The sequence below is a fragment of the Dromaius novaehollandiae genome, chromosome 6 (assembly GCF_036370855.1).
Source record: "Dromaius novaehollandiae isolate bDroNov1 chromosome 6, bDroNov1.hap1, whole genome shotgun sequence".
NCBI lineage: Eukaryota > Metazoa > Chordata > Aves > Casuariiformes > Dromaiidae > Dromaius > Dromaius novaehollandiae.
Window position 1 is genome coordinate 7,653,280 of NC_088103.1, and position 15,166 is coordinate 7,668,445.

At 41.2% G+C, this 15,166-nt stretch overlaps 1 protein-coding gene across 9 annotated transcripts in view; it reads right to left on the minus strand.

The window, feature by feature from the left end:
* LOC112981614 (protocadherin-15) overlaps positions 1-15,166 on the minus strand; it is a 1,192,166-nt gene that overhangs the window by 282,057 nt on the left and 894,943 nt on the right. For 8 of the 9 annotated variants that reach the window (XM_064513568.1, XM_064513569.1, XM_064513570.1 and 5 more), the window contains one exon: positions 7,056-7,121. In XM_064513568.1, coding sequence (XP_064369638.1) covers positions 7,056-7,121 — 66 coding nt within the window. Of the gene's footprint in view, positions 1-5,569; positions 5,602-7,055; positions 7,122-15,166 lie in introns of those variants that run through there. The other variant, XM_064513576.1, reaches the window with a different exon arrangement.

Consider the following 15,166-nt stretch of genomic DNA (forward strand, 5'->3'; position numbering starts at 1 on the left):
TAATGTCTGTGCAGCATATGAGTAGAAGAAAGTCAAGTCCTCCCGCATCAAGTAACCTAGAGCTAAGGTTGAACGCTCTGCTCCATTTTAGCCCCCTTAATCTCCATGGAATAGCTCTGAGTCTTGCTCAGGCACTGAATGCACAAGGCTGTCTTCAGCTCACCTTATTTATAACTCCGTCCCCCACTGAATGCCAACTGACTCATCCCATTGCTGGTAAATACAGATCGCTTTTTTGTGTGGCAGGGCAATCAGTTGCCTGTGATGCATGGGATCCCGGAGCGGAGGAAAGCACCGCTATTGCAATGCAAGAAGTCAAATGAGCAAGTCTTATGTGTGATGTAAAAGACTCAACAGACCTATGGATATGTCAAACTGCATGCTTTAAATGGAAACTTCCCACACGGAGGCAGCTATGAAACATGCTTCAAATATCCCCCGCTATCCTTGTCACCTCTAGGACAAGGTGCTACCCTGCTCTGTCCGAGGCAGGCACAGGATTCGCACAAAAAAGCATTTCTGTGCTTCCTGCTGCTTCTTTTCCTGAAAAAAGGCTGCAAAAGGGCAAGCTTGATATACACGTGAGTAAAACTGACTGTGTATATGTATGTGTGTGTGTATATATATATATATATATATATATATATATATAAAAATATATAAACATGAGCTCTTAGACGCTGACGGTTTTGCAACTTTGCATCATTATACAGCACAAACAGTCCTCTAACCTACCTTGGTTTGTACATTAGCCATAGACACACAAAAAAAGCCACATGAACACACGCCAGACATGCTCCAAACACTGGCAAGTTGAAACGCCTTCGCGCGTCTGGCACGTCTCTTCTCAGCCTGCTTTTCCTTCTTAGGCTCCACGGGGCAAAGCTAAGCCAAGCAGCTGCAGACTTCAGTGACACTACTTAGAAACCAGCAGCAGCCAGGCTTTAGCATAACAAAACTCTTCTCAAAATTAGAAGATTTGTTATCAAACGTGCTAGGTTTCGATAACCCTAAGAATGAGACCTGCAGCATTTAAAGGGGACTTTTGCTAATGTTAAAAAGCTAACCTTTAAATGGTATTTTGAGATGACTGTATGGCCATGCCAGCACACGCAAAATTCATCTGCAGAGCCCAGAAATGATCAGATAAAGGAATTTCAAAACAGCAGTAGTGTGAAAGATGGCAATTCTTTTTTGTTTCTGTGAGACACGTGAGGAAATTAAGAAGCTGGGGCACCTCATCCTTCAACTCATTAATTCATCCTTTTTCAGAAACAGAAAGGAAAAGCAGCAAGAAACCATAAAGCTGCAACTCTTAAGAAATGAAAATCTCAATTCACCTGTGTTCAACCACAGCAGCTCTCCTACTGAGAGCACCGTATTTTCCTATCTACCCATTTTTCCCTTAAATAGCCAAAATGCCGCTAAAGCAGCCAGACTGGCAATGGCCTAAGATGCACTCAGGAGACAGACAGCGGGACCCTTCATCCTAAAGGCTCATTATTTCAATTCTCATCCCTACTGGTAGGCTCTGAAAATTTTATTAAGTAATGGCTGTTTGAAAGCCATCACACATCCCAGAGGAAACGTATTAGTACACTTAAAGCCTGTCTCAGAAGAGAGGCTAGAGATTTGGTGCCCCTAGAGAGATTTCCCCCCCCCAATCCCTGTCAGTTGTCCCTGAAAAACAAAATTAAAATAGTTTGCTATGGTAGAGAAATTTGCAGTGACACTGTCAGTGCGCCTTGGCAATCAAGTCCATTCTTCCAGCATTACATGTAATTAAACTGAAAAATCAATTGGTCCAATGTGTGTGTGTGTGTGGGGGGGGGGGCGCATGAAGGTGGGGGGGGGAAAGAAAGAAAAAACATGCAGAGCCTGGTTTCCTGCATATTTGTGCCCTATTTCTCCTTCAATCCACTATCAGGGCGAATTACCGACAGGGCTTTGCAGAGCGACTGCCTGTGCTCTGCCTCCACAGGAACCCAAGGTGATCGCTGCCAGGATAGCGGAAAGATGAAAAAGGTATCAACTAACAGCAAAGCCTCCTCCATCGCCACGAGGCTCACTCCTGCGCTTACCTGGGTTTGCACAAACACCTGCGAGGAGACTTACAGAGCTTTAGGTGCGAGCGAGGAGAGATGCACGCAATCCGTGGAGCAGGTCCAAGTCCTGTTCCTTAGCGTTTTACACCATCACAGGAGCGTAAAGGGGTATAAACAGCAAAGCCAAGCGGAACATCTATGGATTTACAAACAGCAAAGCCAAGCGGAACATCTATGGATTTACATAGGGTGGGCAAGAACCCAAACAGAACATTCACAACTACAGATGTTGCGTTATGAAGGTATTACCAAGAGGCCGGGCTATTTTGGCTTTTCTCCCCCAAAACTGCCACCCTGCACGTGCTGAGCGCGGGAAGGAGCCAGCGGCCGAGGGCAGGAGCACAAAAGCACTGGAGCAGAGACGGGCGGCAGGAGAGCGGCTGCAGCAGGGAGCAAACCTGCGGGAAAGCTTCTCAAAGCTGTGCTTCTCAAACTGTAAAAATCCAGCTGCTCAGAGTATTTTGCCAGCTGCAGTGGGCTCAAATAAAAACTTGCCCTCTTTGGTCTAGTTTACTGAACCCTGAACTCCCGCCAAGATGAAAGTATCAGCACATCTCAAGCATATGCTGAGCTAAAGAAAAATGTTTTTTAAAGAACATATATAGAAGGATGAGAGGAATTAAGATTGCTAACTTATGCAAGGCTGTAAGGTGGAGTCGGTCACACATTTTCCAAAGATATTGAAAAATCAGCTCAAATCACTATCAAAAGAGCCCACTGCTAGTTTTCACTTGCCTCTTCTCTGCCTTGCTACCGCTCACAATCTCACAGGCACCAATTGCAAACTGGGACAAGAGGCCAAAGCCAAAAGAACCACCTTTCTTCAAGGACCAAAGCACATCAGAACAATTTCAACGGCAGCTCAGCGACAGCGTTTCTATATCAATTTTAGCTCCATTTGGGACCGTTTTCCCTCTCTGGGAAAGGATACAGAGCTCTGACAAGCCTGTCGAGTAAAAACTTTCCAAAAAACAATACACTCATTTCACAAGACCCAGCCTCAGCTGTTGCTTTACCAAAAGCCACACGGCTAGGTAAGGCCAAAGATATCATTGCCGTTTTACAGAGCTGTTAGCTGAGACAGAAGGAATAATTGCTCAGCCCAAAACTCCCAAGAGCGCACCTGCGGCAGGGGCTTCCTCGTTGCTGCTTCCGATCACCCCGCAGAGGACGGCCTGCATTTCAGGTACGGGAAAAATAAAATTCAGTCGGACCCCAAAGACTCAATGACTTCAACATAAATTGACCTCAATGCTATTGCTGCAGGATAGGAACACAAACACGTTTCTGATGTATTTAGCTTTAAAAGACATGCAAACAGTTGGGCATTTCATTTGTACTACAGCAGTAAAATCACAGGCACTGATGTTTATAAATATTTTTTATAAATATACCTGTAAAAAGACATCTTAAATTACTCAATACAGCTGTTCTCTATAACACTGAGGAGACTTTATGACTAATTTAAGCTTGGTGCATAATACACCTTAAAAATAAATATATAAATGCCACATAATAGCAGGCAATTTCTAAAACAAGAGATCAAATTTCAGAAATTTGGGGCAGGGGAGAAAAAGGATGGAAGAGATTTAATAATTCTCTGTGCATAAGAAACCCACAGAGCACAGAAATTAAATTGTGCCATTAATACTATCATCACCCATTCATTTATAAAAAAGGAAAAAAGCAAAAAGAGATCATTTGCCATTTATGAAATCCATCACTTGCAGGACTCTTTACATATACATCACTATAATCTAATTTATGACTAAATGAAACATCAAGGTCTTTTTTTTTTTTTTTTTTTTTTTTTTTTTTTTTTTTAAAGGCAGCTGCTTGAATTTGTTCACATAGTATCCAAAGTTTGTTTGACAAGCAACTTCAAAGTAGAATATAGTGGATTTATTCATATCAGGGATAACAGCAAACAACTGCCTATAGAATTCACAATTTCTGTAGCTACAGTGCCAGCATCCTTGTATCTAGAAGCATCATCCAGTTAGTCACAATTTTTCTAGACGATGAAAAAACTAATAAACTGTTAAAAAAGAATTATCTTGTATTGCTTGCTTTTAAGCCACTCTTAAAAGTTAAAAAAAAAAAAAAAAAGTTGCTGTTGCATTACTTGATATAAATATATACTAATCCAGTGGTGGGAAACTGGTGATTCAGAACATCCATGCTGATCTTTGAGGACATATTCAAGGGTCACATGTGATAGCTGTGTCCCCCACTATGAAAACTAGGAATAGTCAGTTAGGAATACAAATATTTTGCAAAAATTTTGCTGCTGTCTTGCCAGCATGATTTAGGAAAGACGCAACTTTGAGAAGCAATAGCCAATCCTTGTACCAAGGCCTCCAACACAGCAAAAACTTCTCTTAAACTGTTTCCCTGTCAGGACACACTGCTTCAATCCACCCTCCTGGAAAGGAGCGGGTGGAGGCAGAACACAAAACCCACCAGTAGCTCCAGTTCCTCCTTAGGGGTGACTGGTTTTCTATCTTAAAATATCTACAACTCAGTTTAAGCCAATTTCACAGAAACACAACAATTTCATATAAAGAGTAAACGAGTAGTAGCATTGACTCAACCACTCAGCACCTACCCTGAGATAGACTGAACCTCCGTAAATTCAATTCGCATATGGTAGTAGAGGAGCAAACAACTCCAAACATAGCCAAGGGTTTAAGGATATTTCAACTCCAGGGCTGGCTCCCCACGAGATTCATTTACTTAATGCATATTGCAACTGATACATGAGGTGGTTGCTTCCATTAACTACAATGTGAACTGAATTTCTACTTGCAATTTGACCTCTTTAATGAGGAATTAAGGTTCCTAGGAATTCATAGTTAAATAGATAAAAGCTTTGCATGTGTCTGCAATGATTCAGGAAAAAAAAACCCACACCTCTCCCCATTACATTCAATTTAACAGTCTCTCTTGGGACCAGTTACATATGAACATAACTTTTCATTTGCTAATAATTAGCAAACACTGAATCAAACATTACAGAGCTGAGAAAGTTTACTATACCATTCAGCCAGAGGGATGCAAGCTTTTTATGCCTCTTAAATTTTTTGTATATATTTCAAGCAATTCTGTATGCTCAGCAGCTTGGCTTATTTTGTGCCATTCTTCCCACCTCATTCTCCATACAGGTAACTCAGGTGCTGCTAATACATAAGAAAAAGGCCTGTACACCATGCCAACACCTACTACATGTAATACTTGACAAGGTGATATAGATTTGCATCTATATGCAATCCCAGGACGACTTCTAAAGTACATGCATTGGAAAAAACACATTAAGAAAAACCCCAGTATTCATTGTGGATATCTGGTGAGTTTGTTTTGTTTTGTTTTTTAAATGCCATATATACCAAACTATTTTAACCACAGACGACTATAATTACAGTTCAGGTTTCCCTCAGAAGTTTGACAACTGAGCAGTCACGTACCATGCACGTTGCGGTCATAAGCCATCCTAACACTGTAAAAGGAAAAAAAAAAAAGACTACTGCTTTTTTCCTTTGTTAAAGGCATGATATGAACATGATACAGCTATCTACTCTGAAACTAATACTGTACTGCATGAAGTTACTTTTACCAGCATTCAGACTGCATTAAAAAAAAAAAAAAATACATATAAACATCCCCTTTTCTGTCGCCAGGCCCCCATTTCAGTAGCAGCTGCTTTACCGAAGTTTTTACCCCTGCACCCCCTGCTCAGCATGCAGACACCTTTACCAGTGTAATTTCATTTTGCTCAAACCAATTGTTTCCAAGTTGCAGCAGACATGATTGCAAGAAAAAAAAAAAAAAAAAAGAAAAAAAAAGAAAAAATTCAACACAGGAGGAGGAAAGAGCCTGCTGTTAAAAGCCACTCCAGTAGAAACTAGCAGAGGTTTTCAGTATATAGAGGTATTAACAAGGTTGACATTGGTTTTCTCTGCTCTCTCCCCAGTAAAATCTGCGAGCTCTTCTCCATCTGACCTTGAGCAACTGCGATTCCCAGCATCTTCCCCTGAGGGTTACGAAGAGAAGGAGGAGGCACCTCCAGACCTAGACTTGGCTCTGCACTTCATTGCCCCCATGTATGATGAAACATAACCCCATGCAGCGTGCTCAGCTGTGCCTAGCTTACCAGGTGACAAGCTCACAAAGTGACCACTAAATAAAATCAGAAAACAGCAGAAATTCATTCGTGTCAGAGGTAACCATCCCTTGTGCAACACTGTGTGACGTTATGCTGTGTCAATGTAATGTTGAAGCCAAAGAGCAACAATTTGAAAGTTGTGTGGCTGGACAAGAGGGCAAAAAACAAACTACTGAACTCTTTCTTCTTTTAAAATTCCCCATGCAAGCAAGTTCTGCTGTTTCCGAGGTACCCGTAAGCTCATGTACTAATTAAAGCTTACAGTGAAACAAGAAGCAACCTTCTAAAAGCTGGCACGGGAAACCCAGAGGACAGCAATGCTAATACTCTTACTGAGCTTCAGAGAAAAGAGGGCTTGGCCTTACCTAGCCCCGCCAAGGCATTAAAGACATGCAGACTGGCTAAACCTCCTCCCTCCAGTAAAATCACAGAGACATAAAAAATTGGTCAGTGAAAATAAGCTGGCAGCCTGGCAACAAGGCAGCTAAACTAATGTCGCGTTACAAATAATTGTGGTGTAAGCACTCATTAAAACCAAAAGCATTTGCACAGATGCTATTTAGAGCCCAAGTCAAAACGTATAATTTTCACGAAGTAAGGGAATCTTTTCGCGTTTTGGATCATTTTCATGTTCCCACCCAACAGCAACGTTTACAGCTTTTTCAGAGACCGGTCTTCAGTGGAGAAGCGCAAGGGTCATCGCTGCCAAGTAAGCCGCTCCGCTCCCCACGGCAGATCCTGACCAGGGAGCAGCTCACAGCCATCATTTAAAGCAGAGGTGCACTCACCGTTCCGGCTTTCTTCATCAATGGGGACTATTGTGGCTGGAGGACCTGTCCTGGCCAACTTGCAATCTATAAAGATGAAAAGAGAAGTTATTCCTCATTCCCGAGGCAGGGCCTTGCACAGTTTTCTTTTTAAACACGCTAGCATAGTGGAGACAAGTGTCACTTAAATATGATATAGGTATAGGCTACAACGGCTAGCTAATTCACATTCGTAGAGGATCAAAATCCAAGCTGTTCCTTTCCCCTTTACTTGGCTAAAGCTTCATAAAGCAAGTGAGAATCAGATAAGAAAAGACTGCAGACCTCAGATGCTGATCCGTATTTAAAACAAACGTTTAAATGTAATCTTAATGTTTTTTTACGTTATCTCTTAGGTGAGCCTTACTTTCCGTGTCGGGAATACACACATGACGACACAAGATGGTTTGGTGGCTTCACTATAACCCTATTCACGCCTTGCTCTAGAGGCACCACCAGAGACCGCAGTGAAGTGGAAGTCCTTCAGGGCAGAGATAATGTGATGGTAATGTAACCCAAAGAAATAACAAAGGAATGATTAAAAGGTATAACTCATAATTAAAGCTTCACAACAGAAACAAAACATAATTTGAAACTAATTGCAACAGAAGGAACTAGCTAAAGAGAGGGAACAGAATTTTAACAGTGCTCTAAGGAAAAAAAAATAAATTAAAAACAGACAAGCAATGCTCAGGAAGTTACAGTTTGCCATCTTACCCTCATATTGCCAGTCTGGAGTCAAAAGTTTAGAGTCATCAATGGAAGCAGAGCAGAATAACGAAAGAAAATAAGAAAGATTTTGTTGTTTAGCTTAAAAGATAAGTTCAAAGACATAAAAAGCAGTACAGGCAGAGCTAGCAGATTCATAGGGGTAGTCCTAAAAAGCATATATACCAGGCGTGCTAACCGCGTTTTGTGAACACTTTGGCTTTCTCCCATTTTTAAAGCCATCCAGACACTCCTCTGCTCATCCTTACAAGGTGTGAGTGCCAGCGAGGGGGGCACACCTCATTTATTAGGAGCAACCCCGGTTTTAATTGGTTTCTACACAAGAAAAGAGACACTGGACTACCGCTGTATTTTTCTTAGAGGTCTAACACTCGAGGCAAACTCCCCGGAGAGCCCCATCTGTAAAGGAAACGGCAGCAAGCAGAGGTAAGTGCCGTCTGCCAGTCAAAAATTAAACATTTCCCGACCTTGGCGCAATTGCGCAGCAGCTAATTACAGGCTATAACTACCGCAGCACAGCCAAGGCCCGCGAAGGGAGATCAAAATAACAAAGTATTACTGCAGATCTCTGTTTAGGACCTCTAAAAGAGGCATTGCCGTGGTGCGATAATTTTCTCCTCCAGCAGCTATACAGCTTATATCAGCGGTATTGCTTGCACAGCTTTGTGCACCTACTTGGTTTGCTCTCCTAAATCACTGAAATAAGTTTGTTTATTAAAAAGAAAACCCTCAGAACTTGGACTATTTATTCTTCCATGCCCTAGCCTGATGCATAAAAACCGAGTAATCTTTCGTGATAGCCTTAGAGCTCGTTTTTGAAAGGCCTTCGAGAGCACACGGACCACCGGAGAAGCGCAGCTCTCGTTTCATCACATTACTCACTGCTAGGAGCGTCTCCGTGGGACAACCAGCGGTGCCTGCACAGCTGCACAAAGTAGGGATTATTCTGTTCTTTCCCTTTTCACCGCGTGCTATAAATACAGCAGGAGCCCAACAGGTATAACAATTTTTTTTCCCCCCAGACACGTTTACTATAATCCCCCAGAAGTTTACAATTAAGCCCAGCTGAAAGACCCCTCAGCAAGGCTTTTGTTAGCATACCGGTAGCTATTTCCACTGAGACATTCTGGGGGGGTTTTTGACTCTTCATGATGGAGCAGCAGCTTGGCACTTACCGAAGAGCCAAAGGGGGGACAGCTTTTTCCTCTAGGAACAACATGTGCCTTACCTGAAGGGCAACCAGGACTTCTCTTGAAAATTGAATAAGCTTTTTTGCTCACCTGTCTTTCTACAATTATATTTTGCCCTCAACGGGCACCTCGGGGAAAATTTCACGCTAATCAGGGCTCACCTCTCCCCAGTCTCTGACTGATGGGCAATTTTGATACGTTGCTTAGAGAAGGCTGCGATCATACATTTACAGGCAGCCTGCTCTACCAAACACATCAGGATATTTGGAATTATAATAGAAACAATAATAAGTTGTATTTGTTTTTTAAATGCACATTCACCATTGAAATCTGGATGAAAACAGCCCTAGAGGAAGCTAAACTACATAGCCTGCTTTAGCCATTTGCAGAGGATTTGCTACAAGTGCAAGGGGAGAAGCAATGAAATTTACCACGATATAAATCTCAATCAAAAGCAAAGATTAGAGCGATAGAGACCACTACTCCTATGGCAGGGGAGAAAGAAGATAAATTGGATGCGCAGTAGCGATCTAGCCTACAGATTAGCCTCAGGGCACCAATAAATAATAAATCCATAAAAACACACACACCTCAATACTGCCCACAGATAAATAAGTTCAGGCTGGAAAATTTATGTATGTTTTAAACTAGCAGAGAAGTTGGATTCTGGAACAAACTTCCAACAGAAATAGAGAAGTGCAACATTTCTGCTGGTTACCTTTATCTGCTTATGAAGGGGATTGCGTAAAATCCCTCTCTGCAATACTTTGAGACACAGCTGAATTTTTCTTTTAAGGTGCATACATAACATTGCTCAACAGAAATTATTTCAGCACTTATAGATGGCTTTATTCGACAGAAGCAAGCATAGCTAACTGCAGCGCCAAAGCTGACTTGCAAAGGAAATGCTTACAGAAGACTCCACCCAAGTTTAGGTATTCATAGGGATTTTGCCCCTTTTAAAAATAGCAGTGCCTTATATTTGATTGACAGCATCTACATAAACCTAATTTGTGTTTTGCACTCTCCCGATTCAACAGTGCTGATTATTAGCAGAATAGTGGCATTCACATAGCCAACAATTTACATTTTTAACAGGGAGCACGGCAATGGCTAAAATAGAGGATCATCCTTCCATCGGGTACTTTCTTTGAGAAGAGGGCCCACGTCCCTTGGGAGAGCAGCCCCGCTTGGGAAATGGTGCCAAGGGTCCCTCTCCGGATTTCCCTGCTGGCTTAAGGACTCGGTTTGTTCTATATCCATCTGCGCCCCCGCCCCCCCCCCAAAAAAAAACCAAGCCATCCTCAAAACTCCTGGTCATAATGGCACAGTCATGGAAGTCAAATCATGCTAAATTGAATACAATGCTACAAAAGGCAAGAAATGCTCTGCATAAATGAAAAAAGAGAAAAATACCTATTTCCTCTTCACCGACACATTTGCTTTTTTCCAATCCTAGACTACAACTGTATTTCCAAACATCAACTTTCACCACAAATACCACACCATATATTTTATGGACTTAGCGTCACTGTTAATTGAAGTGTATAATTTTATTAGGTCTTCCCAACAGCGGTCCAGCAGCATTCACTGAAAGCATTAGGAACCATGGATTAGCCAGCATCATCTTACTCACTATCACACATTTTTTTAAGATTTACAAAATTATCGCAACTATTCCTCCTTATAAAAAAGCTGAAGGCAGCTCAAACGGCACAAGCAGGAATACAAAGTATAATCACCCAGAAAACATTTCCCTAATATCTTAATTATGCACCGTCTTTAAAGCAGCCTGCCTAGGGCCCCTTGCTTATTAGAAGGCGTAAGCAATGCAGTAGGGTAAACGTTTAACAGTGCTTAATGTGTAACCAAATGTGTGTGCAGAGTTACTTCTTACCAATATTATATTTTGTAGTACTGTTACTACAAGGAGATATAAACATCTGGCCGATCTTTGCAAAAAGTAGAATCTACTCTAGTGTTGATGTCCCTCCTTTTTGCACTGCACGTTCCCACCATTAGCGCCAAACATCAATGCCAACGCACGAGAAGTAGCGAATTCCGTTATTATTTGTGAACTGCAAAACAGACTTACTGAAAGAATATCCCAACTTACTCCTTGTCCTTAAAGGAAGGAGAAAAAAGAAAAAAAGCACACTATCTGGAGGGTTTCTTTTTTTCTCCTGAATTTTTTAGCTTGCAAGATCAAAAGCTTTAACCGAGACTCAAAAGATTCTCACAAATCCCCAAAAGTGCAGTTACTCTTCTTACAACAACTGACAATTTTGTGTCCCTGACAGATGAGACTCCTGGGAACACCAGTCTCTGCTGGGGCTGCAGAGGCACGCTGGGCTCCTACATTCACAGCAGCATCCCCAACAGAGCGGACTTTTAAAGAGGAGACTAAAGCAGATGAAAGCAGGATACAAGTGTTAAAGGATTCTGTAGTAAAGGGCAAGGGACCTTTGGAAAAAAAAATAATAAATAAAAATTACCCTTAAATTTATTCTGTCTGAAAAACATGGACTGGTGCTTTCCAATCCTGATGATTCAAAAGTAGTGTACAAAGCTGTGAGGGTGGTCTCTCAGGCTTTTTTTGAAATAGATTTCATAAAACAGTAGATCCCACATAATACCACAGGTTAAATGTAAGGAAAAAATTTTGCCCGAGTCGCTTGGAGATCCTGGGAAAAAAAATGAAGGCTTCTGGGCCCTGTCTGCTCTACAGCAGCCAACCAAAATACAGTGTGCTAAAGCATGAAAAAAGAAGAAAAAAACCACAAAAGGATCATCTTTGCATGGACACAGCTTGGCCCATCATCTGTAAGCAAAGACTAAAAACAACCCAAGAGAGCTAAAAACAGTCTTCTCATGCTCTTTGAAGAGGAGGATACTCGCCACCCACATTCATTGCCATTCGTTTTTTCCTCAATCACGCTGCAGAAAGGAGGATGAGTACATTGTTCACTTCTGTTCACACTGGAAATCAGCATCCATGTTAGGGAAAAAAATAATAGCCAAACATTTTTTTCTAAGCTCTCATCACCTTTCAAAGTGCTCAGTTTGATGAATCCATCGTAACAGCCCGGAAGTCCATCTGCAAAGTTGACGTACTAACCGATAACTGAAGGGGTACGCAGGTGTCTGCGAGATCAGCTCACATCAAACCCACTAACCCAAGAGACAAAAGGCAAACCCCCCAAAAAGGCTTGCAGTCCATTAAAGACCGAGATAAAACATCATTGTTTCAGAGACCTAAATTTTTAATGCTTTCATTTTCTGCTTCAGTGTGCACTAAAGGAATCGCCTCAAATAGCTGAAGCACCAACAGCAGGACAAAAGAGTGAGGATTCAGGCTAGCGCAGGGAAATAACAGCTTACAAACTGTTTAGTTCATTCGGATTTTTTCAGGTAGACTAAGCATTAGACGTACGACCCCAGAAGGTTCAATCTTAGTAACAGTGAAGGAAAACACATTTCCACAAATCTGAATGTCTACTTAAACAACATGCAAGGCAGACCTAGGGAAGTAGGAACTACCAGTGAACCTAAAACATCATTAAGGGGCCTGTCTTCTTGGGAGCCAAGTGAAAAATCCAGTTAACAAATACTTCATGGAACGGTTACGTGGCTCAGATCCGCTTGGTTTCTGATGGCTAATTTCATTATTTTCATTTCTAATTATTTTTAATGAGACAGCGCAGAGGAAACCCTTCATCCTTGTTCTAGGTAAGACACTCATCAAGCAAGGTCAAACAGCAAGGCCTGAAACAAAAATAACTTGAATACTACCGTATTCTGCAAATGGCGGCTCCCTAATAATTCATTGCTTTTGTTCTCTCCTTGCCCTTTCCAGCTGCCTTCCCAACCACTGGGAAGGAGGATTTCTATTTCAACCATCTCACAGATAAAAAAAAAAAAAAAAAAAAAACCTACTGAAAAATGAAGACATGTATTTTCCAGCCTAGCAAATAAGAAATGTCAATTTTGGAAATCAACAGCCAAATCACTTGAGATGCACCTCTTTTCCACCAACTATAGCTGGAGCTTACTAGGCTTTACAAATACCTCCTTAATGGCATTACCTATAAGCCCTCATATGTTTGCAGAGACGACTGTAGGCTCACACACATTCGGAAACCGTCCTACAACGAAGACGTGAAAGTCTGTAGCTGAAGTAAGAATTCGCTGCAGTAACCAAGAATTGCCTTATACATTTCAACATCCCTCTAGTGAAACCCAAAATACCTATTCATACTTCATGCATCCCTAGATTCAAGCTAAACAAGACATATGAATTAGCTGGAAGCCCCGTCTGAAGCTGGCTGTGCTAATCATTAAATCTTGATTACAAGGCACACAACCGAATCTCTCTGGAAGTTTAACAGTGAAAATGGCTGGCCCCACAAAGCCCTATACGTTTGTTCTTTAAGTGTCTGTAACCAAAAAAGGTCTCCCATGTCACTAAAGAAAGATGGGTTTGTGTTCCCAGTAACAGAAGAGAGCTTTAGAGAAAAGCTCATTAAGTTAGTCCTACTACAATGTCAAAGAACCTTGCCCCAAAGAAAGCGAGCTGCCCTATATGAAGCATGCTCATCTAAAAATAAGTTAAAATAAATAAAAAAAAACCCACAGAACATTTCTGTGGCCACTATTCTGCAAAAAACTGCCTTCTCCTTTTAATTTCTCTTTAAATTAAAACAGAAAAGGCTCAATATGCTAACCACCAATTCCTTTTCCAGCTGCTTCAGACCCCATTATTACTCCACACTACTCTATGTTATTTTACATTTTACTCTAGATTCAATTTTATTTTTAAATATTCAGTTATAAGTAGATGAATTAATCCGCTGTTTATAAAGGCAGCTAAACTGAATATGACAAGTGGTAAGCTCAAAAAACCAACTCAGTCCATAACAGGTATGCAACCTGGTTTGAAAGAGTTTTTGTTGAATAAAATTCTACTCAGTAACTACTCAGGAAAGTAATTTTTCTTCTTTTGGGTGGCAGAATAAAAGGTTATATTTTTATTCTTTAGCCTTGTCACTGCAACAAAGAGTACATGCTAAATGTTATCAGCAACTGTACAAGGCTATGTTACTCTTTAGTACCAATCCATTAGATACCTAGGACTGTCCTAGGCAGGGAATTGCTCTATACAATTACTATTTCAGGGACTTCTATGGTACTAATGAAGTTCAGACTGTTAAACTAAATATTAATAATTATTCAGTAATAGCACGCACATTTAATCCAAGTGGAAAGCCCTTTGAAAGGTGACGTGCAGCATGCTGATAGGAGCTTTCCTTTAAAGCTGTGATTCAAAGGACAGGATTCAGGCCTCACAACAGTGATACATCGGACATGGCCATGTTCTTTCCATAGGGAAGACTCAAACCAATCTGCAAGTGCAGCCTACAGGCAATATTTCAAGATTATGGTTTTAACTCTTGATGGTTGTCACCCCACCAGCCCCCCAGTTAATTTGTCCAAACTCTTTCTGAATGCACGCAGATGTTGGGCATCTACATCATTGCGGAGCAAGCTTCTTTTCAGCCTAGTCACTGCTGGTTCACATGACACCATCTTGCGTAGGAAGAAACTGTAGTCAACCATTCCCTAGTAACCCTGACTCCACCTACGACTTCAATAAACCATTTCACCCCTGAACATTATAGCAGACATCATAATTTAATTTTAAGTGACTTCAGGATTCTGACCCAGTCCAGTGGCTGTGTGCTATAAATCCAAAAAAGGTAATATTTAAAAGGTAATATTAGAGTTAGTTCTCATCTTTAAACACCCAGTCATTTGCAACTATGAAATCTTGCAAATACTAGAATTGTCTCATATACATTCTGTATAACACATCTCCATCCTTGCTTTACCAGGATTTGCCAACAACAGCTTAGAGGGAACAGAGAAAAAACTCAAAAACTGCACAAAATGTGGACAACCGCAGTTCCTGGACCTCTAGGCAAAAGAGCGTTGCTGATGCCTCTACCAGTAGCGTTTGCTCCGAGATGATCTTTAAGTCATATGTATGACTAATAAGATAAGGCACACTGTCAACAACGTACAGGACCAGTCAGCTTAACCACTCTATCAGACTAACGTACAGGAAGGCAAACAATAGATTGCAGGCTACCAGCACGTACATCACGCTATACTTTA